The sequence below is a fragment of the Melospiza georgiana genome, chromosome 5 (assembly GCF_028018845.1).
Source record: "Melospiza georgiana isolate bMelGeo1 chromosome 5, bMelGeo1.pri, whole genome shotgun sequence".
Classification (NCBI taxonomy): domain Eukaryota; kingdom Metazoa; phylum Chordata; class Aves; order Passeriformes; family Passerellidae; genus Melospiza; species Melospiza georgiana.
Genome location: NC_080434.1, coordinates 1603859 through 1629322, shown reverse-complemented (window position 1 = coordinate 1629322; position 25464 = coordinate 1603859). Strand labels below are relative to the sequence as shown.

Below are 25464 nucleotides of genomic sequence, written 5' to 3'. Positions count from 1 at the left end.
AGTATGGAATACCTCATTGCCTACTGGTAATGATTCATCACATTCAAATAAAGGCTTGCCAGCTGTGTTACACTCAGTCATGGCTGGAGTTGATGTTGCTTGTGAAGATTGTCTATTTGCTGGGCAGTTACCCAGGCCACCTGACAACTGAAAGAGAAAGCAAAATGGCAAAATATGTAAGAATATAAGAGCTTTCTAAAACTTACCTGCAGTTAAAACCCAACACAGTTAAGGCTTTATGAGGCTAGAAAGTCAGTATCCCGGGAAAAGGATTTTTAAATCAATTTTTAACATTTATTTCAAAAGTCACCTAGCAATCAACAAAACTGATGTATTATTATATAATGTTCAAGATGCACAGTATCGATAATTTACTGCTCACTTCACAGAAAGAAGAGCATGAAAAACAATAAAGCCTGTAGAGTTAAGTTAAAATGCAATGAATTGTTGATCATGCATTCAAGACACAGCATCGCTCCAAAATATCAGCAAATGACTACTGAGAGAAGTAAAGAAGTAGTGACTGACTAGTATGGACAGACAAATTTCAGGCTAAAAATAAGACAGAAGGTTCTGTATCTTTGAAGACACTTTCAAGGCTTCTGAAGACAAATCACACTGAAATTAACCACTGAACTAGAATCATTGAAAAGTGAATGACATAAGCAGAACTCTACAACACCTGCTTATAGTATACAAGCATTACCAATTTAGGTTTTTTTCCAATTTTCATAGGGAAAAAAAGGGTGAGCAAGGTATTTTTTGTTTCTTTGCTCAACACCTTAAGACAGCAAAGAAATACATTCTACCTACTTGAAGGTCAGGACAAGCTTTCTGTAACACTTGAATTTTTTCCTGGATTTCAAACAGTTTTCTTCTTTCTTCTTGTAGCTGCTTAAGCTCCCGTTGCTGCTGCTGTAGTTTAGCTTCATAGAACTTCTCTCTGTGTAGATAAGTTACCCACATGTTACTTGGCAAGAAGTTGCCTAAAGCACAGCTCTCCCATCCTCTGACAAAGGCTTACCTTGCTTTCTCATTCAGTCGCACATCTTTTTTTAACTTGTTGGAACTTGCTCGGACATTGTTTGGCTGTTGCTTTGTCTCTTCCCCCTCACCCAACAAGTCACCAATATTAGATGCATTTGCAATTGCTCCTTGAGGTTCTGGATCATCACACTAAAAGGATGTCAGAAAGGCAGTTAGACTATTTTCAAGTTGATTAAAAAAAAAAAAAAAGTAACATATCTAGTTTGTCAAGTTTGTCTGGTTTGATTTTTTCAAAACTAATCAGTCTGAAGAGCTTTATCTTCAGCACAAGAACTGAGAAGTCATTATCACCATGGCATCATGACTTGAAGATATATTGAGTTAATGAGAGAATTTGAAGTTATTTAGCTCAACCTGAACTACTGAAACTTCCACTCTAAATGTAAATAATTTGTCTCATTCTTGAAGCATGAAACACTTGCCTGTGACTAAGTGGACAGAAACATACAAAGATATGAAGAAAGAATAAGGAGGAACAGAAGGAGACTGAGGTGAACAACATTGTCTATTTACCGCGATCAGTGAACTTAAATATTAAAAATAACTACTCTTGAAAACTAAATCTGAAATACTTTGGAGAAAGTCTTATGGTTTTCTGTTCTGCTTTTATTTTTTTCATAATTTCTGTATTTTTAGTTCTCAAACTGAAAATATGAAAGCTGTACCCACTGCTGCTTTGGTTTTCCAATGTAACCATTCTCCATAAAGACTCTGCTGAACAGGAGAGACCACTGGTGACCAAGAGTGGCACAGCTCACGGGCCTACTGTACCTTTGAGATTACATACACATAACAAGCCTTGCAAATATGATTGAAGATATGCTATTAATTAGGCTAATTATCAAGAAAGCTGTTGAATCATCTCTAATTCTGATTCATACCACTGCACAGCTAGCATCTCTATAGTGATGATAAAAAACAACACTGATCTAGATGCTGAGAAATAATACAGGAGTATGATACTGAAATAACAACATTGTGTTTATACTGTTGCTATTGTCAAACATAGGTTCCAACTGTTAAGCCTTTTCATTTCTGATACACCTCTGTGTATTCAGTATGCACACATTACAGCAGATGGTGATCAAATGTGTGCATTCTGAAGGGACATTAGATCCATGACATTGTGCTGCTAACATCACTAGATAAGCATGAGATATTCTAAGTTAAAAACACTCCCAACTTATAGCTTGCCCTCAAAATTCTTAAAATAAATAAAACCACTGCCTCCAAACCAGAACACTGCAAGTCAAACATATTGCAACATCCAAATATTTTAATGAAAAATGTTCCTCATTGATTGAACAATGTAATAAAATCTAGGGCTCAAAAACGTAAACATGTTGAATGTTCTGTATAATCTTAAAAATGTCTAATATTTAAAAAAACAATACTGATCTACTTCTTGGTTTGTATTTCGTAATCCAGTGCTAAAGTTAAAGACCACTGTTTCTTAGGCTGGCATCCTCCAAGAAAATCCCTGAATTGAACCTCAGAAGTGGCACCTTTGAAATCAGAAAAATCCAACTGTATCTCTTTTTCCCTAGACTACAAATAAGCATTTTAAATGTTCCATTCAGCAGTTTTTCCCTATCAGAAGGTACAGATAACACGAAACAATGAATGCTAAATTTTTGTGCACAAGTTTATATTTATAACATACCTGCACCATAGCAGCAAGGTTTTGTAACTGTCTAAGCTTCTGTTTTGCAGCTATAAGTCTATTGATCTTCTGCTCAAACTCAGCATCTCCAGCCACATCACCCAGGCTGCTTCTGTGACTAGACATGGAATCTTCACTAACTCGATCTTCCTCCACTTCATCATCTTCACCTTGGGGTAGATCGAGGTGTTTATCATTCTCCCTATTATGACAGTCTGGAATAGGGAGAGGAGGAAACAAAACAATACCAAAGACACATTACTGAACTTCTGAAGTCCACTGTAATTACTGGATATTAGAAAAATATTAGCTTAATGATAAGGCTCTTGAATGCTCTGCTCATCAAACAAGGGTATCCCAAATGCTGTGCAGCTATCAGAGTTATTTGCACTAAGAAGTAAAATTATTGGAAGATTTTAGAACATACCTAAAGCAGAAGACATTTTTAGAGTCCTTATATTAGCAGCAGATCTGTTGTTTATTTCACAGTCTGTATTAAGATGTCTTCCATCTCTGTTATTAGTTCCACACTGTACATTTGAGTTGCTATTTATTTCACTCCAACTACTGATTCCTTGAGGGTTTCTAGGGTGAAATAAATTACTCATGTTAACTTTTTAAAAACTGGTATAGATACAATTTTCCTTCAGTCTTTTTCTACCTATCTTTTTTATAAACAGGTGTTCTGACCACTCCTCCTAAAAAAACCCAACAAAACCCCCAAATGAACAAACAAACTCCAACCCCATATAAAATCCATCCAGACACTGGGAGGTTTTCCATATTCATCTCTCCAACAGATTGTTTAAAAAAAAGTAATCAAAGCAGCTTGAAATTATCCCCTGCTATATCTGCAACAATACATTAGGTCTTAGAGGTATATGTCTACATTATAAAAGCTTTGTATGATGCATAGCTGAGTGATTGTTCATTTCTACCAGGTGAAGATCCTCAATGCACACAGGTAAACTGAAGGGTTTTTTCCTCCAATTCTCTGATCTAAGACTGTAATCTTCTAGTGAAATTCCATACACATAATTCAGTACTTAAACCCAAAGGAATTTCAGAATTTTGAAGTCTTATAGTGATTTTCTAAATGTTCATGCTAATCTAAATAAATAAGACACCAAGGATTAGATAATTATTAAAGATCTGTGTAACAGTCACCTCGAATTAAAAAAATCTGTACTTTTGTTAATGTAATAAGCACAGATTTAAGTTACTTCTGGTGACTCAAAGTATTGCAGGTTTCCCGAAGCAACAACTCAGCTACAAAGACTTTGGATAACAAAAAATACAACCTAATATTTGTAACAGGCTGTGGATGCTCATGTTCAGAATCACTTTCTGATTCTTCTGTTTCTTCCTCCTCCTTAGTGTTTTCATTCACAGCATCTGTCATCATATCAGATGTCTGCTCATAGTAGTGAACTAACTCACGTAACTCATTCAGTCTCTTACGAACCTCATTTAGCTTCCTGAGGAGGAAAACAAAGAGTATTTAATCTGTTTGGCTGTATTATGCTAATCAATGTAGAGTAAAAAGAATATATATACTCTAAAGTTCTTAGAAGTTACTGTCAGTTTTCAAGAACTTTACACTTGAAGCTCTGAATTCAGTTAACTGTTTACTAAGTAATCTGTAATACTAAATTAGGTAGATCAAAAAATGGAAAAAATGGAAAGAGTTACTCAACACAAAACTTATTAAAAAAGTAATACTCCAAACTACTAAAGCAACACTGAAAAAAAATTAAAGAACTTTTACTGAAGCTTTTCTGTTGGATTTAGATTTTCGTCCTCTTCACTCTCATTTTGAGAAACCAGGGAATCAGGAGGATAGGGAGCAGATGCCAGACTATTTGGTTCACCATTGACAACAGTTACTATGCCTACAGGACCAGAAGCAGCTGAAGTTGTACTTCTTTGATCAACACTCCTTTGAGGAGAACCTGAAGCAGGAAAAACTACAGAAAAGAAATACAGCTTATGTGAACAATTCATAATAAGGAATCTGCTTAACTGAATTATATTAAAATAACAACAGAAAATATTATCAATAAACAAAACAGCAGTTAATAACTTCTTTCCTCAGCAAAACAAAACCTTTTTTTCTTAAGTTTCATTGCACACGTCAATAGGCACTGAGTAATAAGGTAGCTTGTGTAAACAAGATTTCAGTTATTCCCTTTTAGCTTGATCAAATGTCAGAAGTAGAAACTTTCATGCTGTGAATCTGCCCATAGAAATTTTTCAAGGGTTTACTTAGGGCTACACTGCTTTTTAACAAAAATTTAACATTTTAGAAATTTGATCAAAAGAAAAATCCTAGCAAATTTTTCACCTCTGCTAAGTTCTTTTGTCCATTTGCTGTACAACAAACTGGATGTTTGCTTCTTCTGGCTACATGAAATCATATCCAAATATGTTCATATTATATGCACTAAATACATACAGAAAAATTGGGCTACAGTAACATAACTATTAAATCAGCATGTCCTTCTCCAAGTGCATGCTTCAAGGCCTCATTTCTCAATGCTAACCAGAATATGCTGTGATCACCCCTCAGAGGTTTTCAGCCACAGGACAAATGTCACCAGTACAAATGCATTGTTAGAAACAGAGAGCAAGAGCAGCAAGTGCACAGGTCTGCATGAATAAGCAGAGCACAAAGCCATTAAAAGAAAAAGCCAAAGCTCTACTCCAGTCAGACAGGTAAGGCCCTCTAGAATGGTCTGTGATTGCAGCCCCTGCCATGAGAGTACATGAAAGCCTTTTGACAGAGAGCACAGCCATATTGCCATAAAGCTACCAGCACATGAAGTGCTAAGTACACAAATGCAAACATACTGTGATAAAAACACAAAGCTCAAGTTCATGTGGCTCTTTTTTTCACAAGCCAGAAGTGTCACACAAAAACATCACATCCTCACATTAGTCAACTTCAGTGTTATAAACGAAATTGCTAACAGAGTCATCATCATTAAGTGCTAAGACACTACCAGCATTACTTGTAGAGTTTTTTGTTAAGACAGAAACTTATACACCATTAAAAACCATTTATAATAGTGCCCTAGCACAGTTTTTATCACCAGCATTTCACTGACCAACTGCAATCTCAAACACATTACAAAACATGCACATTTAAAACATGGTATTCATGAAAAAAATACAGTTCTGCCTATAATGACTTACAGGAAGAGTTGTTTAGATGTTGGTCACGAAGTGTATGAAGTTCTCCTAGGAGTTTGTCCATCTTTTGCTTTTTACCCTGCAACATTCGCATCTTGTTAAAAAGCTGTGCCTTCTCATCTGACTGGTGTTCAGACATTGAAGAGTTTCTGCTTTGTGAAATCTCTCTGGTAAGTGAAAGGCTTTCTGCTTGCCTTCTATTGTCAGGCACAGACTGTGTCTAAAAAGAGTAATTCCATTATATTCAGAGTACAACACAAAAAAGGTCAATAAACTCTAAGAAACAAAAAGCTTTCTCATGGACCTTCTATTCACAACACCAGAATCAACACCAAAACAAAGAATATTATAAAGGGAAATATACTGAAAACATTCTAATGCCATCCCAATAATATACCGAGTTAATAATTAAATTGCAATAAAGAAACTACTTCTCTAGACTTTAATGGAAACCCACGAGACAAAGCATAGATGCAAACCATTAGGAATTTTCAAGTTTGCTGAGTTTTCAAGTTTGGGGGGAACTCTGGTAACTTCAGTAGCAAATTCACACAGATGAGCAAGACAAACATTGAACTGCACTGTTAAATAGAATAAAAACTGATAATGGCAAAATCTATACAGTAAAATCTCAGGACTAACCTGAGAATCATGAAGTTGGTTGTGAAAGCGTTGAATTAAGTCATTCAATTCTTCATTCAGTTCTGATGTAAGACTCACTCCTGAAACACTACCTGTAGTTTCTGTTACAACTGGGCATACAGAAAAAGGGGAAAATATAAATATTTTTCCACAGAAATAAAGGCTATTTAAATAAAAATGTGTGGTTTAGCGAGATCAACATACTGACCCTCTAAAAATACAGCATGTATTTTTGATTTTGTGTCCTTTCCACCAGCTTTATTCTTGAAAGATGACTTATGCTACAAAAATACTAACAAGACAACTCAGAGCTGCTTTGTAGGGGACCATACAAAACGACTTCAGCTTTGCTCTGTGTTTTGCTAAAAAGGTCAGAGCAAAATGACAACAACCCATTAGTCCAAGGCTGATAGAACTTATTAGAAATAAAACTGCAATTATTTAATATAGCTAAACTAACAACAGTGCAGGTAATTTCACTTTCTCAAAATAATAAATGAACAGTACACCAAGCTTTCATATTGGCGTAAGTTGCAATATTTACAGCTGCAAATGGTGTCTTGGAAGCTTCTTGGAAGGTTCTTCAAGAAGCTTTATGAGAAAAATAAATTTAAAAAAAAGCTTTTTGCCTTTGCCTCAAAGTTCATATTCAAACAATACTAAATATGCAAGTGGCAGTTGAAAGACCCAAATGATTCTTTCTATTTTCCCCCCAAATACAAAGCAACGCCTCATAAGAAAGTCAAACACAAATATTACTTCTTTTCCCCAGGGATTATGACTTCATTACACACTTAGTAAAGTCTCACTGTTTCCAAATTTCAAAAACATTTATTTTGCCTTAAGTTGAATTTGAATCTTATCATTGAGTAGACCAATTCTTAGGAGAAAAACTCATTTTAGGATTTTACAGGTAAGCCACAGTAATCAGTGCTGGGTTTTTAAATAACACGCCATTTTATAATGTTACATTGTCAACTCTTCAGAAACAGAGGCTTTGAAATAAAAAAGTCTTTTTAATGTGTATTTCACAATTCCAGCTTTAATCATTCAGTCAGCATGCTAACACGCTCTAAGAGACACCATCATTCCACATACCAGAATCATCCAGGACAGCAATGGCTTGTTCTGCTTTATGCTGCAAAGCAAGAAGAGCTGCCTGTCTTCCTTGAAGAGCCTTTAATTCCTCCTGCTGTTGTAGCATCCTTTTCAATAAATCATGCTGTTTCTTCAAGTTCTCTAACTCTTCTTTAGCTTCCTGTTGAGGATCTCTGGCCTGCAAGAGATGGAGCAACATAACCATAACTACAATCATTTATCTGTTGAGAACCAGTAAAAGAAGTGCCAAAGCAAGAACAATCTGTATATAAATTAACAGCCTTATATATAAATTAACAGTATATAAATTAACAGGTTAATGGAAAAAAGTCAAAATGAAACACCTCCATCTTTCTGATAGTTCTTTATTTAAAAAAAAAAACCTCAGACATCCAACAGGAAGAAACCTGTACCACCAAAAGGTGCTTATAGCTCCAGAGGTTTAAGTTTTCTTTTTCTTTACAAAGCCAGTCAGCTGCCCTAATGTGACCCAAAGACTAACCAAAGCCTGCCTCTGTCTTTTAAATCATAACAGAGGGTATTAACCTTAAGACTGCTGAAGGTAAGCAAGGTAAGGCATTGCATCATGGAGCTATAAAAAACACAAGGTATCAATTGGTTTACTGGCCTAAAATCTCTAAAATTTTCAGAATAACGTTTTGGGCACTATCTCATTTCTAACGTATAATGTGTTTAGTTCTGTGTGCTATATTTATGGCATTGATACTAAAAAACATCAGATTTGGGTAAATCAATTTCATAACAAAAACAGGCATAGAACTCTGTCTACATTGTTTTCAAACAATATTTTGAAATAGTTGTGAAAGAATGAAAACATGCTGAGCAGTTAAAATATATTAAAACTCAGACATTTTCCTCATCCAATGCTAATTAGGACCTGGAGATTTGCATCAAAACTTTTACTCAAATTAAGTATTTTAATGAGACATTAGTTAATATCCTGATCCTCTCTGAAGTTGCATTATGGCACTTTGCACATGAAATAATGAAAAATAACAAGCATCTACAAAGAACACCACTAAACTGAAAGCATAATCTTCTATCCATAGAGTATTAAGTTTCTAAAGTAGAAAATTCAGTCCAAATATTCCGCATCAAATGTCAGATTAGAAGCAGGCACTTTATTAACCAGTTCTGGGTAGTAAGGAATGCTCAACTTTCCTGCAGAGAAAGCAGAAAACATCCAAAATTCTAAACTCCTCAAAGTGTCAGTAAAAGATGCAGTGCAACTAACACTGATGATTGCTGTTTAACCCTCACCTTTCATATAAACAGCAGAGTAGAGTCCAAACAGATCACACACTGAAATCAGCACAGGAAGGAACAAGGGGAAGAAAGGGAACAAGGGTATACACTCAGCCTCACTCACCTATTCCAGGCTTTATCTACAGTACCAGATTTGCTTGAGTTCATGAAAACTGCTTTTAACAAGATTTTCCAACTTAGTTCTACATTTAGACTAGTAAGCTTGACAAAACATTTAAGTCTTTTATTTTTGGGGAAAAAAATTAATAAAGATTTTTTTTAAAATTAAATTACAGGAAGGACAACAACATAAACAAGCTCATAATGGGTAAAAAAAGATGCTTTAGAAAGTTTTCAAGACATCTTGAAAGTAGTTTTCCTCCTTCCAACTAAATACTGGTATCAACAGCTACAGAAAAACACTTGTGGAACAAGTTAAGGCTATTAATTTCTAATTCGTCTTCTGTATTTGGTATTAGTTTAAATGTGCATTGGCAGACTATTGGTGTAACCATGACAAGTGTCTGAAAGTCACATTTTCAATATGTTTTCCCAAGAAGGGAACAACAAAACTTAGAAGGATGATCTACATAAAATCATAAAACCTGCTGTACGGAGTTACATAAATTCTAACTTTCAATGCTAACAATTCAGAAGAAAAAACTGTGAAACATTTCTGTTCAAAGCAAAAATATTTGAGGCCAAGAAGACCAATCAATGAAAAGACAGCTGGATACAGATAAGCAATCCAGTGGGAACATTCACTGTAAGTAACAAGTACATTTGAAGCAATTAATAAGGGAGGTGGGGGGATGGGGAAGACTAGCCTGTATAAATCCTATTTGAGGCTAAAGTAACATTTTGAAGTGTACCTTTGAAAGCAATCCATGATCCTGGCTATTAATCCCACAAGGCCAGATTTCCCTGCCATTCAGAGCAGCTCTCTGTCTTTTCCCTTTAGGGCTTGGTGTAACATCAATGTCTGTAACCTGTTCTCGTGCAGTTGAATTCCCTAGTTTGTCCTCAATGCGGGGCCGACAACTCAAACTAAAAGATACCTCCTATATTGAACAGTTTAGGATGTTAGAATTTGATAATGCACTCCAACTTAGCATACATTTTTAAGTTACAAACCTACCCACTTTATCTTGTCAAATAATGAAAACTACTATCTAATAACATCTACTAAAGAGTGAAGACAATTTTAGTCATTCTCAGAATTTGCACAACAATAAAGCTCCATACAGCAATCAACATTATACGACCAGAAGTATGCACTCTGCATGTAAAACATTCAAGCTGCATGTAAAGAGAGCTTAGATGCAAAATTAAGAGCCAAACAAAAAAATCAGCGAAAATTTTGCAAATATTGAGACAACTGCAAGTTTACATGGACACTTCTTTAAAAAAATACCTGTCTTTTTCTGCATTTTCCAAATTTAATTTTTTTAAAGTTAAAAGTGCATCTTCCATGTCTATCATTAAATTTCCTTACAGACATAGAAAGGGTTCTTATAAAGCTAAAAATAATTACAAAAGCTTCTTAATGTTTTAACTGTTTTATTTCCAAGCAAGTAAATTCTCCTTATCCATAGGAGATTCAGTGTGCTAACTGGCAAAAAGAGTACTTGCTCTCTGGTACTTTTCCTCAGTGCAATAGAATTGAAGACATAAAACTTAAGCTATTAAAATGCCCTTGTATCTACTATAAGATATATTTACCACGTTAAAAAAAAAGCTTTTATAAATAGAAAGGAAGATTGGACTGTTTATCTCAGCACTAAATTCAGAACACATTTTCTGAGGAGGTGCCTATCTTCCCAAAAAATGAGAGAAACTTCTGTGTTAGGTCAATACTTCTATCTTGTCACCAGATAAATGCTTGGACAATGGCCCATTAATGATACATTTCTAAATCCCCCCATACCCAATACCCAAACTTTCCCCACTAAAAGAAACAAACCTAGAGATGAAAAATTGTATATAAAGGTATTTCTCCTACAACAAGTGAGTTCTCTGCCAAAGTACACGTTCAACTCTTCATCGTACTTTGAGGAAAGAATAAAGATTTGAAAGATTCTTCAGATTGCTGTTGTGACAGAATCATTCCTTTTTTCTCATATTAAAAAAATAAATCCACACATGCATAGACACCTCCTGAATGGAGTGCTTGGAGATTTACTATTTTTAAATTGAACTGCAGATTATGACACTATCATAAGACCCATGAAAAAACCAAAATAAAGCCCTAATTTCTACCTTAATTGCTAAAAGGCAGCTTACCGTGGTATCTGAAGCCTCAGACTGCACATCAATGTTTAGCGATGTGCTCTCACCTACAGAACCAGATCCCACAGCTGAATCTATAGTCCGAACATCATCCTCCTCATTTTCTCTAGCCTGAAATATTTCATTGGCACAAATCAAAAGCTATATAAGGGGGCAGCAAAAATGAATTATGGAAGGTACTACATACCAAAATCAACACCCTCAGTAGCACCATCAAAACATAAACGGTCAACTCCTAAAAAAAGCTTACAGTGCAGAAACAAACATATTATGTTCTCAAACTTACAAGCATCTTTTGCAAAAATTTCAGATAGGATTTCTCCTGCTCTTTAAGGTCATCTATAAGGTGCGATAAACGCTCAACATTGGCCGATCTCTCATTTTTCTCTACAAGATCATCCCGCATGGAGCTGGCCTTAGCAATATAGTCGCGAATCTGAACTAGTCTGCTCACAATCTGCAAAGACACTGAAGTTACTGAATGCATTCAGCTACAACTGCAATGTATTCAATGCACAAGACAGTGATAGCAACAGCAAAGGAGTAATGAAAGGGAGACAGGTTAGTACTTTCACTCCTCTGAGCGCTCTTCCACAAGTGGTTAAAAGTCAACAGCCTTTACAGGACAGATTTATGCATGCGGGAAGTCACAAGGCTGAAGCACAGGGCTTCTGGTCAACACAGGCTAGAACACAACTGAGCTCATCAATATAGGAAAACAGTCAACTGTGAGAGCACTTTCTGGAGCCACATAAAAGGGAACCAACCTCTGAAACGAAAATTATTATTACTTCTGTTACCAACAAGCAGATTTCTAAAGAACAGTAGATTATCAAGTCTGGTTTCATGTTTTCTTCACGTTTTAGAAGAGTAGAAGTTAAATATTTCCAATAAGAATTTATACTTTGAAGAAGTTTAGAAAGCAGCACTGAAGATTAAGAGTCAATATTTTGTAGACTTTATAGGCTGTGTAAATACCTGGCTACTATCCATCGTTTGCTCTCCCCTTCCATCTTCTTGAGCAGATGCTTGACAATTTTGCAAGAAATCCTTGCTTAGAGCAGCTCCAAACAACTCTTTACATTGCGCTGGTAGCCCACCTTCCTTTTTTTGGGAACCTGAGGCAGGATCTTTGCTTTTGTTAGTGTTAATCTGTAGTGACAGGAAGTTGAATGGTTTCTTGTTCTCGTTAAGTTGACGTTTGTTATTAGCAGCTGTTGCCCTGCCTTGCGAATCACTTCCAATGCTTCTCTATATACAAACAAAAGTAAGAAAAAATGCTTTATTTTTTCATCCAATATGTTCTCAACACTGCTTCGTTTCCCTGCTTGTATTACTATTCCTACAGTATTATTTGACTGATTTTAAAGTTACCTAATCAGTCACCAACTGGCCAAAAGTTAGCTGAAGACAGTGCCAATAATTTTTTGTCATAAAGTCTTCAGAAAGCAAATCCATCCTCCCAGAAGAATGAGAACAAAAAACATTTTTTAGTTTCTCAGCATTTAGTTCCTCATTTTTGCTGTGAACTCGATCTTTACTGCAGCAAAAGGCAGTCCACTTCTCCAGGTACATTTGAGAAAAGAATAGTAATAAAAGAGTAACATATTCCTGTGCAGAACATAATACCTCAAAACTTCAGCTTTTCTTTAAACCTTGTGAACAGCAACATGTTGCCATAACATACATTTGAGCAGGAAGCTTTGTCCAGCCTTTAAACTGTAAATGAGCACAATAAATCACACTGGAAAGAACCATTATAACCAAAGAAGTTACCAACAACCTTTGGTAATGATGAACTAGCCTCGGTTCTGAAATTGTTAGCACAAATTTATGCCTTGTTCCAAAAGACTCAATCCCTCATATTCTTCCTTAGCTTTGGAAAAGGGAAGGATGAATGTGCTGTATTTCCAAAAAAGTAGTTTTGGTTCAAGAATTTGTGCCATAAAATTCTCTGTTCTACTGAGGAGCAGTTTTTAATGATACTCCTCTGCTTAATCCACAAGGGTAACAATGTTCAGGATCACAAACTGGCAGTTTGAGAACAGATTTTCAAAATAAAGTAACAGCTATTTTCAGGTAGCATACAAATATGATGAGTAAGAAATACTGCTCTGAGGACACATGAATTTTATAATGGCTGAGAGCAAGAAAGTGAAGACAGCTATCACACAAACAGAGGAAAGCCATAGTCCTGAACTTTCTCGTATTTCCTGAAGTTCAAAACCAAAATTTTGATTTGGTTGTCATGGTGCCTATAGGTTTGGGGTTTTTTTACCTTGATCACTTATGAAAGGATTCTGTACTCATCTGTCACTTTATTAAGCAATAACTGAATACATTTTGGAGTCACATTTTAGTGGGAGCCAGTATTCACACAAACCTGATCCAGATCACTGAAGTTTATTCTTTGTTTAAGCCTTTCTAGTTCAGCCTGCTCTGGAACAGACATCTGAGTCATGTATCGAGCATGAGGAAAGCTGTGAGTTCTGGTCTTCCGTCGCTCCATTCCAGGGGAAGATTCTGGAGATATGTCATTAGTAAGTCTTGTTTCACCTTCCCCACTAAGCTTTTTCTTGTTTTTCTCTGAAGATCTGTTTGCTTTCTTCTGTTGACCTCCCCAGTCCTTAAGGGGTAGGAGAGAGACAAAAAATAGTACTTGTTATCCACCCAGACAAAAAGCAAATGTTTGCATTCTGTGATAGAGTTTACTTCCATTTTAGAAGTAAAAATAGCAAGTCACATTACAAAGAAGTAAAAATAGCAAGCCAAATAGTAAGCACTAAGTTTTCTAGAGCAAACGTCACTTTACAAAATAAAATTTTCTCCACTGCATAATTAAAAATAGCTTATCAGGAAATTTTAAATCCATTTCATCCTAAATGCATTAAATTAACTTCAAATGAAGCTCAAGTTGTATTTTTCTTCTTTGCTGGGAGTTTTGAACTTTCAGGAGTTCAGAACATTTTAAACGCTTAGTGAAAGCTACTTTAAATAGCTTTCACTTTCCTGTCACCTACAATGCCTTTGTGTCCAGCTACTTTATTTACCCCAAACGCTTGCCACAAACACCCCTTAGACCTCACAATCTCTGAATTATACCCACTGCTTCCTTACATGTACCTCAGGTTTTCCAGGTAAAGCTGCACTGGATGCAAAGCCATGCACGATGAGGCTTAGGGGTTTGCATCGTTACCTGCCACTAAGAGAATCTAGCTGGTAATTCTAATGTCCAGCACCAAATGGCAACAAAAAGAAAAGAAGAATTTTACCGTGTTGTTCAGCCGGTCGTCAAGGCTCTCGCTGCTCCAGCTGGGCAAGCCCTGGTCATTCATGCCTTCTTCAAAGGGACCACCTCCTGCTGCCATGACAAGTGATCAGTAAAAGCAATCTATAAGGAGTTGAAAGAAATGTGCTGTATTAAAATCACTTTACATAGAAAATTTTCATGATTCATGATGTGAGAAGACAACTACATATTCATTATATGATAAAAACAAAAAGCTGTTTAGGAAACTAAACTCCCCATTACTACGCTCTGTTACTAGAAATGTATCAATAAGAAGAACACAGAAACTGGCATTAAAAAAACAAAGGAATAGTAGTTGTAAATTCAGGGCTTTTTAACCTCTGATCCATGAAAGAAAGATTTGGGGGTTTTCTGAGGGTTTCAATTGTCCTTACTTTAACACAAACTGTACAGTGCTCAGAAAGGCTGCTTTGTAATTCATACAGCCTACACTTCCAGGCCCAGGGCAATGTCTGTTTGATATAGTAAGTGACTCTGGAGACCAACAATGTCAAACTTCCACATCCATTTTAATACTGAGATACTGAAAACAGAGTACTGAATGACACACCTGCAAAAATACATGGAAGACAGACGTCAGTAAAAGGATTTTTACTTTCATTCCCACACATTAAGCTATGTAGGCAGTGAATGACCTGCCACTAACATTACAGATTCTACCAAAACCAAACAAAACCATGAGTTTCATAGAGCTTCGCTGCTCTCCATCAGGGTCACTCTGTGCAATATAAAGTAACTTAAATGTTTGAAGCTTTCATTTTCACTTCTTGTTTTGACATTAGAACTAAAAAAAATTGTTAAAGATGAAAGATCAGAAAAGTATTCCTTTATGAGAGTACAATTAGATTAGTCTGTTCCAAAAGGTGAAGAATATGTAACTAACTATATTTGCTAAGTGCTGCTGGCACAATTGCACTGCAGAAATGTACAAAATTTAACTAAGAACTGTAACAGATGCAGAAGAAAAGCAGTCTTGCAGAGATTTACTTTTTCCAGCTCGTTTCCACCACTATGTCAGGACATAACCCTAAGCTTAACTGAAAAAATATAAATATAGAAGTTGATAGGAACCACTTTCTCAACATTTTACTGCAACTATCTACTAATTTTCACAGAGTGTGGGTGAAGAAATCACCCAAAACTAAAGAATACAAAGTATTTAAGAAGTTTGTTGTTTTTTTTAATATCAGTTCCAGAAAGGAAAACAGAAATCTTGAACTAAATTTAAAAGCTGTCCTAGTACACCTATCTTGCTTAGGTATAGGATTCAATCAAACTTACAGAGTACAGCCCTCTCCAGAGGCACACTCAGCAGGCAGTATTCCCATGCAAACACAGCCAATTACAAAATCACAAAGGAAATGGGATCTAGCAGGCATGCTCCTCACACCATAACCACATCTCCACCGGGCAGCATGCCAGCCTAGGTCATGGGAACAGCTTGGAGTCATTCCTCTTCTGCATCTCTCAACCACAACACACACAGAACAGGTGCAGGGGCCTCTGCCCTCCTGTCCCTGCACAAGGACTCACACTCCCTTCTTCATCCCAACAGAGGTGCTCACTAGGCCACGCAACCAGAGGGTACATCCTAGAAAAGTTCACAGGGAAGCTCATGCCAAAACTTACAAGCATCCAAAGCAAATGCACAGTTATCAGCTCAGAAGCAGCCATAATTTTAATGAACTATCTCCAGTTACAGACAAACTGCTCAGCTTTGCAGATGTGTAAGAGCCAACATTTCAACAGACACTGTATCCTGACCTATGTCACTGAGCATTATGAGGAAGATTAGAGGCCATCTGGGTTTACAGTCCAATTCTCTAAGCTGTTTCCTCATCATCACGTTATATAATTCTACTAAAACCATAGCAAAAGTAGTTTTTCCCTATCTTCCACTCTAAGAAGAAGTGGCAGTATTCATCTCTACATAACACAAGTAACTACTCACATTTATTTCTTCTAAAACTTTCACAAAACCTGTTCTCAACTGTCTTTGCTGCAGGAGACTCCATTTCCTCCGAAGTAATTTCACAGCCCCAGATGGAATATTGTGAATTACAGGACTCTGGAATATTGTGAATTACAGGATTCTCAAGCAAGGAGACCCAGCATACATCAACATGCCCTGACAAACACGGCTCAAAAACTACATTATCTTCATTATTTCCAGCAAGTGGATTTTAAAGTGTTCCAACAGAACCATCCCTGTACCAAAGAGAAAGTATCTAAATATTCCTATTATAGTCTTTGGCACCTCCAAATGAACTGTAATCAAGTAAGTTTAAGATCAGAGAGCTCTGATGGTCTATTACCTCTTTAACTCAGTTGAAAAACACAGAGAGGTTCAGCTAGGTTTTTGTTTCTTTCATATGACGCTGTTCATTCCACCTCCACATATACATTTTACCAATATACATTTTAATTTGTTTTCATTTTACCAGCCATTTCTACAAAAAAATCCTCTTCTAAAAACTTTGCTATCTTCCCACTATCTACCTACAGCAACCAATTCCTAATTTCAGGTACTTGCAAGTCATAGGATCTGTACAAAACCTTTTGAGCATGTGCCTACTGCCTTACAACATTTAACAGGGACTTGAGAAAAAAATACGACTTTCAACTATACCTTCTACAGAAATTATAACCTCAGATAACATGCAGAATTATAGGCAAAACACGTAAGACAAGAGTCAAAATATTCTGCACATGTATCGGCAAGGTGAATATTGCACAGAAGAGATACTACTTAACACACAAGCAATACAAAGGTATGTACTTCAAAAGGCTTTTTCTACAGTAAAGATGCTCCTGAGAATTTTTTCCCGTAGCATTCATGTGAATGCAGGAGCTCTCTACAGCACCTAATACTGCAGAGGAAACTTCTGACAATCAAAAAAAATTAAACGGAAAACAGAAAGTCACAAAAAACCATCAGAGCAGCATAAAGGCTGAAAATGGGGCCAAATACTTCCTTTTAAGTTTAGCTTTTTAAGACGTGCACTCCTCACTGGGCATTAACTCCTTAAAAGCAAACCGAACAGTATCATCGCACAGGAGCAGTCAGCAGAGCAAATCCCCTCCTGCCGCAGCGCTCACAGGAGCCGCACACTCACACAGCCCGGCTACGGGCGGTGTGTCCGGCACTCACAGCTTCCAGCGCCGGGGCCTCCGCAGCGCCCGCGGGCTCCGCCGTCCCGCCCCGCTGCGATGCCAACGGCAGGCGCCGAGCGCAGGCCCGCCGGGTCTCGTCGCCGCCAGCGGGGCCGGCTCCGGAGCGAGCGACGGCCCGGCGGCTCTGCCGGCCGCACCGCTCACTGCCTGAGGCGGGCCGGGCGCTCCCGGCCCGGGGGCGGCGGGCAGAGATCCCGCTCCTTCCCGGCGCCAAAGCCCGGGCGCCGCGGGCTGCGTGGGTAGGCGGGCTCTGCTCAAGGCGCCTCCGCTGCCGCGAACGCGGCGGCGTCTCCTTGGAGAGCGGATAACGCGCCCTGCCCTGTGCGAGGGGCGCGGCCCGCACAGCCCGCCGCTCCCGCACGGTTTCCCCGCCGCCCCGCACCTGCCTCCGAGCCCACTGCCTGCCCCGAGCCCGGCGGGCCGCCGCCCTGCCCCACCGCACCAGCGCGGCCCCGCCGCCAGCAGGGGAAAGGGACGGGGAAGGGGCAGCGCGCCGCGCCAGGGGCAGGAGAAGGCGGCTCACCCCGCGCCGGAGGGGAGGTCACCCGGCCTGGCTCCTCCTCCACCGCCGGCCGCCACTCGCGGGGCCCGGGCTGCCCGGCCGAACGTTTCGCCTTCGGGCGGCGGAGGAGCGGCGCGGCCTCGCTTCGCCCGACGCGGCGGGACCGGGCTGGCGGAGGCGCTCACGACGCTCCTGCCTCAGCCACCGCCGCCATCTTGGCCGCCACTCCGCCGGGGGCGCGGGGGGCGGTTCCAGGCGGAGGGATACAGACACAGACGGACAGACAGACACCGTTACCTGGTAACCTCCGCCCGCCCATGCCCTTCCGCACTGCGCGCGCCCCGCCCGACCCTCACCGCGGAGCGCCCGAGGATCCCCCGCGCAACCGCCGGGGCGGTCGGGAGAAGAGCGGTGGGCGAAGAAACTCCAACTCCCAAGGTGCATTGTGAGGGGGGCGCGGCGCCCCAGGACCCGCGGCGGTGCCTCCTGGGAGCGGTAGTTTTCCACTCAGGGCACGGCCCCGCCCCATGGCCGGACTGGGGCGCGTCCGGCGCTGTTGTGCGTCGGCGGGGAATCGCTGAGCGTGTTTTTCTTACAAAATAAAATACGAAAACGGCGATGCTATAAATGCTTTTGCCTGATTGGAAGACAAGTAAAATCATGTCGAAATCCTAAGCGTGGACGAGGATCAGTCTTGCCCTCGTTTGGAGCAGTTTCGACTGCTCTGTTGCTGTCAACCCATGGTGTGTTTTGCTCCTTAACTTGTGGCAGATAGGTGGAGTTCACGCATCCAGGTTCTTTATATTTTACACTTTACTTTGAGGGGGAAAAATTTAACTAGAGGGTTTGGCATTTAAAAAACTATAGTTGTGCATAAAAGCCTGTGCGCTGTGCTTGATATTTAACTGAAGTTAAAGAGAATCACAGAATATGCTGAGTAGGAAGCGACTCTAAGATCCAGCTCTTCCCCTGCACAGGACACCCCAAGAGTCACACCCTGTGTCCGAGAGTGTTTTCCAAAGGCTTCTTGAGCTCTGTCAGGCTTGGTGCTGTGACCACTTCCCTGGGAGCCTGTTCCAACCACCCTCTGGATTAAACACTTTTCCTAATATCCAACCTAAACCTGCCCTGATGCAGCTTCAGGCCTGTCCCTGTCACCACAGGGGAGAGGTCAGTGCCTGGCCCTCCCCTTCCCCTCACAGGGAAGCACTTAGTCCTTCAGGGGACTTGGCTTGGATAACACGCTCAGGATTTCTATTTCAGTGAAGCTATATCTTAAATATGACTTTCATTTAGGGGGGATGATTCCTTGTCAAAACCCCCAGCATTTTCAGCATTTCCATTACAATGAGTTTCTAAAGCAAAAGCATTTAGCATTCACATAGGCTACATAATTGATCCTGTTAGAGAAGCCTAGTACTGGCGCAACATGGAAAGAAGTTAGTCTTCATCTCTCCCATATTAGGACTTATAGTAATGTATTTTGCTAAAGAAAAAAAAGATACATGAATCCTTTTCAATGATCCATTAATCTGTCTGTAATCTAGAAAAGGAACTAAATAACTGGAAAAGAGTCAAAATAAAGATGTTTCAATAAAAGTAATTTTGTTATCTCCAGCACATTCCCCCATACCAAAGTTCTGGATAATACTGAGTGAGTGAAAGAGGTGAGTGTAAGATTGCCTATTAGAGCAGAATCTTTCTCCCATTTCTATCGCAAACTACTTGACTGTATAGCCACTAATGAAATTACTTTGAAAACAATCTACAACAGTTTAAAGGAAGCTCTCTGTGTGATGAATATATATTATCAATCTCTACTGCAATTCTACAGCTAATAAAGAAGTCAGTTTATTGGCATTTTTATTATACTTTTAACTACTGTCCTATTTTTCTGAACTGAGGTATCATATCTGGATAGTCATCACAATATTGGCAGTGTTGCTGTTGACAAGATGCTTTCTATTGTCTCAGTGACAAATCTCCCACAGCATGGCAGGTGGGGGCAGAACTTAAGAGAAAATACTGCCCTTAGTACACTCGCTACAATTTATTTTTTTCGCTGTGCCTTGTTCTTAAAATACAGCTCTGTGGTAGCTAGGGAAGAAGGCAACACAGCTCCTTCATTCCTATTGTTTCTTGCAGAAAAAAAAACCCAACCAAACAAACTTGCATAAAAAATGTAATACTTTTTTAAGGGGAAAAAAATCAAATTGACTGTAGTATGTTTCAGTAACAATGGAGTATTTTAGTATTTTATTGTAGTCCCTTATATGTCATAACTGTGTGTTTTCCTTTGCACAGTATGAGGTTACAGCATCATTACTCTGATTCCTGCTTGTCATTTGGAGGATGATTTTTCTTTTCTTATTTTCTGCCCCTATTCTGGAATTGGCTGCAAGCTTGTTTATGTGTTTTCTTTTCTTTTTGTTTGTTTATTTTAGAAATGGCTCCTCAGAGCCATTTTTCATTTGGGACAGAGAATTTGAAAAGGTACAACAGGCACGAAGGAATCATGGACTGCACTGCAAGATGCATGATTTCCAGTAGGTGGTTCTCCACTACTGTTGTGAAATAACATCTCATGCTTTGGGAATGATTATGAGGCAAAACTCATATGGCTTAAAGAATGTCTTTTTAATTAAATAAAATAAATATTTGGGGGGGAGAGGAGGAGGGAAATCCTATATCAATGCTAACGAGCCTCTAAACAGACAGCAACTAAACCCCCCCTACAAAGATCTCTATTATAAGGACTTCCCCCAGCAACATGCTAATGAGTGCATCCTCACAGAAACTGAATGGATTATCTTTGAGAAAGCCCAGTTTAATTAGGATTGAAAGCCATGTCAGAGACATAATTATATTTTTCTTACACAACTTTTGGCTGTATCTTGTTAATTTCACTTTATCATTCTAAGGTGAAGGAAAGCAAACAAAATACAGGCATGTAAGGGCTGGAGGCAAGAAGAAGTGAAGGATTAATGTTTTATTGAGACAGAGGAGATGTGAGAAGCATCTGGGAAGAGAGATTTTGAAACCCCCTAAAACAGATATATAGTAAAACAGTAATTAATTAAAACAGTAATTAATTGAGCATTTGATTCAAGCAGCAGTTGTCCATTTTCCCCCTGATATTATGACAAAGAGGTTTTTGCTGCAAAATTTAAACTGTCCAAAAATTACCAGCCTGCCATAATATGGTTACACCCTGACTACCAAGCTACTATACTAAATGTATTTTTCTTTCTTTGTTATGTTTGCATAACTTTAGATTGGAAAGATCTTTGAAGGCAAAGAGTTTCAAGTTGATTTATCTAGGCAGATGAAGTGTCCACTTCTCCCTATGAGGTCTGATAACAATCTAAGCAGGTGTAAGGGAAGAGACACAAGAATTTAAGACCACAAAGGCAAGCTTTAGGCTTGTCAGGATTCACCAATTTAATACTAGTGAACAAACTAGGACAAAATTTTTGATGATCCACTCAAGCAAAACAGTCATCAGAAACAATAAAGGAAAGAGGAATTATTGGAAGATAGTTATTAGCTAACTTAGTCAGAGACCAGGAAATATGTCAGATGGAGAATGGACAGGATCCCCATAGTAAACATTTTCCACACCCTTAAGGATGCAGAAGGTAATCCTCTTGGTACTGCCATTACCTCACCAATCTGTAACATTTGCTGTTGTATGCACTCCAGGTATTACATTCTAGTAAAATATTAGTGACTGGAGCCAGACCAAGGGATGAAGTGATGGATGGACCCACAAGACATAACCATGTTTGTTTTATTAAATGCACTTATTTAATACAACCAGCACACACCGGGATCACCAATGCTGCCCTGCCTAGAATCCCTAAGACCATATTTTTCTCATTGTCCTCTGTGAAGTCAGACTCCTTTGAAATCTATTTTTAAAACTATTTTAAAGAGGTCTGTATAGCACAGAAGTTGGCAAGGTTATGAGTATTATTTCACTCTTTAGAAATTAAATAAAATTTTACAAGCACCATACAAATATGGGATTTAATCCATATGTCTGTCTATGTTGTTTAATTCAACATTATATTTGATACATTGTACTCTTAATTACATACTCTCATCTTTTTTTTTCCTATTTGTACTCCATTGTCATCAATTCATTCCTTGGCCAACAAAGATAATCCAAGAAGAAACAGAATACTTCTGTTGCTCTGAAATTACATATTTGACTTAACCAGATGTATCTGCAGGTTCTTCAGAAAAGTGAGTAGGAACAACCTTTAATTCACAATATCTTGGGTGGTTGTTTTATACAATGACATTGCCTAGCTACTTCCACATTATTTCGATTTCTGGAGTCGTAACATAAATGTGTGCTACACTGAACAAACAAGTAAATTAAAAAGTGAGCATGAAAAAGATAAAATTATGATACAGCTTAAGAATACCACATAAATTTTTATCTCTGATTTGATTCAAAGAAGAAGAATATGAAAGAAATGACCCTACCACACACAGAGAAATGCTCAGAACCAAGAATTTTCATTTGCAAATTCTAAGAGGAAATGTTGTTGATTTTTCCTATTCTTTTTGCTTTGCAGCTGGCAATCTGCAATGTGCCTGATATCAGTCACTCCTGTATATTCATAAGTGCTTTCCCTACACTGTATGGCTTCACTTATGTTGAAGACTTACTAGCATTAAAATAGTTAGTCTATAAATGCTACACTGAATTCTTCGAAGCCACCTAATATTTTTTTCATATGTGTTTATATTTCTTTAAATGGGAAGAAATCTGCTGAAGTTGTGGGACATTTTACAGCCACTAAGCAGTTTACAAGTGAACATCCAATCCACAAAAAGAAAAAAAAATCCTAAAAATTATGTGGCCTTTTGTTCATAATCCATTGTGCTGACTTCTAATAAGAAAAGCTTTTATAAGGAGTTCCACTGTAGCTACACAGAGTTGATTCATTTTATGATGTTCTGCATTTTATCCTATGGCAATAATGCTCTTGAAATACACACTTGCCTTTGTGCTACTGGTTTTGCAAGTATAGAAATAACCAAGTATGATGGCCTTCCATGTCCAATGACTATATTCACACATGCCAATACATATGCAAGGATTTAAACTAGAGTAATTTTGAAAGGTTTTAAATAGCTTTCTAATCTAAATCTTTCTGTCACATTAGTAATTTAATTACTCTCCTGGTTCCTTTCTTTTTCTAGTGGTAGAGATTTGGTGCTATGTGATTCCAGTTGTACTGTTGATTACAGATGGACAACAGAACTAAACTGATCAATACCAAGGAAGAGGGATTAGTTGGTGCAGCTTTCCAAAGACATTCCATACTTTTCAACAAGTAGAATATAGGAGAAGGATGTCTTTGAAGAGGGCAAAAGGAAAACTGAGGCCAGCAGGAAGCTTCCTGTGTAAAGAAGGCAGGAGAAGGCAGGATATGTAAGCTGTTCTTCTAAATAAGGCAGAAGATTATGGGCCATGTTCTTTTCTTGGCACTCACACTAAGATCTTGAGCAGGTCACTTTGCCAGATACATTTCCTCACAGGAACATTTAACATAGTTAAATTGGTATTTGTTAATATTTTGAGGGTGATGAATAGAAGACAAACACCAGCAATGAAACTTGCTGTGATTTTTGGGGTTTTTTTTGGAATAGCTCTGGGCCTTCTCTGAGTACACTGCTTTTTCTGTGTTCTGCAAAGATGTGTACAGACCTAGATGTTTGCTAGGTCTTCAACTCCATGAGGTGTTCCTATGTATCTATGCTAGTTACACTGTCTTTGCTACTGCCTATTGAAAAAGATGGGAGGAGATGCTTATTTTATATTTCTAATAAGAATTGGGGATTTTTCCCATATTTGGTGTGTGATAAAATAATGTCTAAATATATTGAATTTACTGGTCTTATTGTTCATGATAAGGATATGTTGCTGACTTCTGTATTATATATATGCAATAACAGATTATGAAATCACTGAATTATGCACCTATTTCTAAGAACACTGCACAAAAATGAGGTAAATTATTTTAAAACTGGAATTTATTTTTGTACATTTTATCCATACATCAAGAAATAAGGTGCTTTTATTCTGTTCTTCAGAATAGGTAAGAAGTTATTTTCTGCTTATCTCTTGGTCTCATTAGGGAATTGCATTTATTGATGTAATATTTCAAATTGATCATGTGATTATGTAACTTCTAGAGATCACATACTTTAGAGAACACATATACAGGTTGCAGTAATAGGCCCTAGTCACTATGTGCAATATGTTTGGTGAATATATAAATATGACAAAATCTTCATAACTTTATAGATGGATTGCTGTGTTTTGGTGCAACCTATTTCTACCACTCCTTTTCATTAGGATTTTGTCAAACATTTTGAAGACGACATGCTAAAAACCAAAAAAGTTTAAAATATTGTGAAAAAAAATTTTTTTTTTTTATAAAAAATACACTCTTGGAAAGAAGGCTGCCTTTAAAAACATTAACCTGCAGAGGTTTTTAGTCATAAAGCTGAGTTTGACTTGTCTTTTATTTAAGATTTGTTCTGCTTCAGAAACAAAAGATTGGTATGGGAGTACCCACATCGTTACTATTTCATAATGTCCTGGTTTTGCAGACAAAAACCCACAAAGCCAAGTTTACTCAGATATCATGATTTTGATAAGAGCTGGTCAGGATAGGTTTTGGGGTTGTTTGTTTGTTTGTTTACTCGCTTCTACCCCTCAGGAAAAGATGCCTAGCATCTAAGTTATGAAACTAATTATTGTATTCCATTTCAAATTTTCTATTTATTATTGTAACAGTTTAGCATATGTAAAAGACCATTTCCTTATGGTGGATGTACAGTGTAGGTGCACATTTTCAAATACACAGTGTCAGCCAATCCTAGAATTAAATACATTACATATTCTCTGTTTTGCCCTTAGCATTACACAAATGAAAACAATGCAGAGAAGCGCATAAACAAATTAATTTATAACAGATAGAATAAAAGTCCATTTTGACAAATACAGTTACCACGTTGTGGTTCTACAATCTTTGACCCTTCCATATTTCTACAACGACAGCTGAAGGTGATTTAAAACTTTCCTGAATAAAAATCATACACATAATCTATAAAGGTATATTTTTTTCTCACTTTTAACATATATGTAACAACTCAGAAGGGAAGAATCTACGGTTCCTTGTATTATTAAAGCTTATTGTATGCTTGCGATTCCTTTTGACTCTGAATGATAAAGAATCACATTACGAACACATTGTC

The 25464-nt window shown here is 38.0% G+C and overlaps 1 protein-coding gene across 11 annotated transcripts in view; it reads right to left on the bottom strand.

Moving 5' to 3' along the window:
- PCM1 (pericentriolar material 1) overlaps positions 1-18493 on the bottom strand; it is a 40309-nt gene extending 21816 nt beyond the window's left edge. For 8 of the 11 annotated variants that reach the window (XM_058023940.1, XM_058023949.1, XM_058023945.1 and 5 more), the window contains exons 1-15: positions 18205-18336; positions 14470-14588; positions 13581-13823; positions 12176-12448; positions 11484-11654; positions 7643-7820; positions 6545-6654; positions 5906-6122; positions 4479-4677; positions 4012-4188; positions 3138-3295; positions 2711-2925; positions 1025-1176; positions 814-943; positions 13-147 (exon numbers count right to left, since the gene is read on the bottom strand). In XM_058023940.1, coding sequence (XP_057879923.1) covers positions 13-147; positions 814-943; positions 1025-1176; positions 2711-2925; positions 3138-3295; positions 4012-4188; positions 4479-4677; positions 5906-6122; positions 6545-6654; positions 7643-7820; positions 11484-11654; positions 12176-12448; positions 13581-13823; positions 14470-14565 — 2454 coding nt within the window. In that variant the 5' untranslated portion in view covers positions 14566-14588; positions 18205-18336. Of the gene's footprint in view, positions 1-12; positions 148-813; positions 944-1024; positions 1177-2710; positions 2926-3137; positions 3296-4011; positions 4189-4478; positions 4678-5905; positions 6123-6544; positions 6655-7642; positions 7821-11483; positions 11655-12175; positions 12449-13580; positions 13824-14469; positions 14589-18204; positions 18337-18474 lie in introns of those variants that run through there. The other 3 variants (XM_058023950.1, XM_058023951.1, XM_058023941.1) reach the window with 2 other exon arrangements.
- Positions 18494-25464: the final 6971 nt, after the last annotated feature.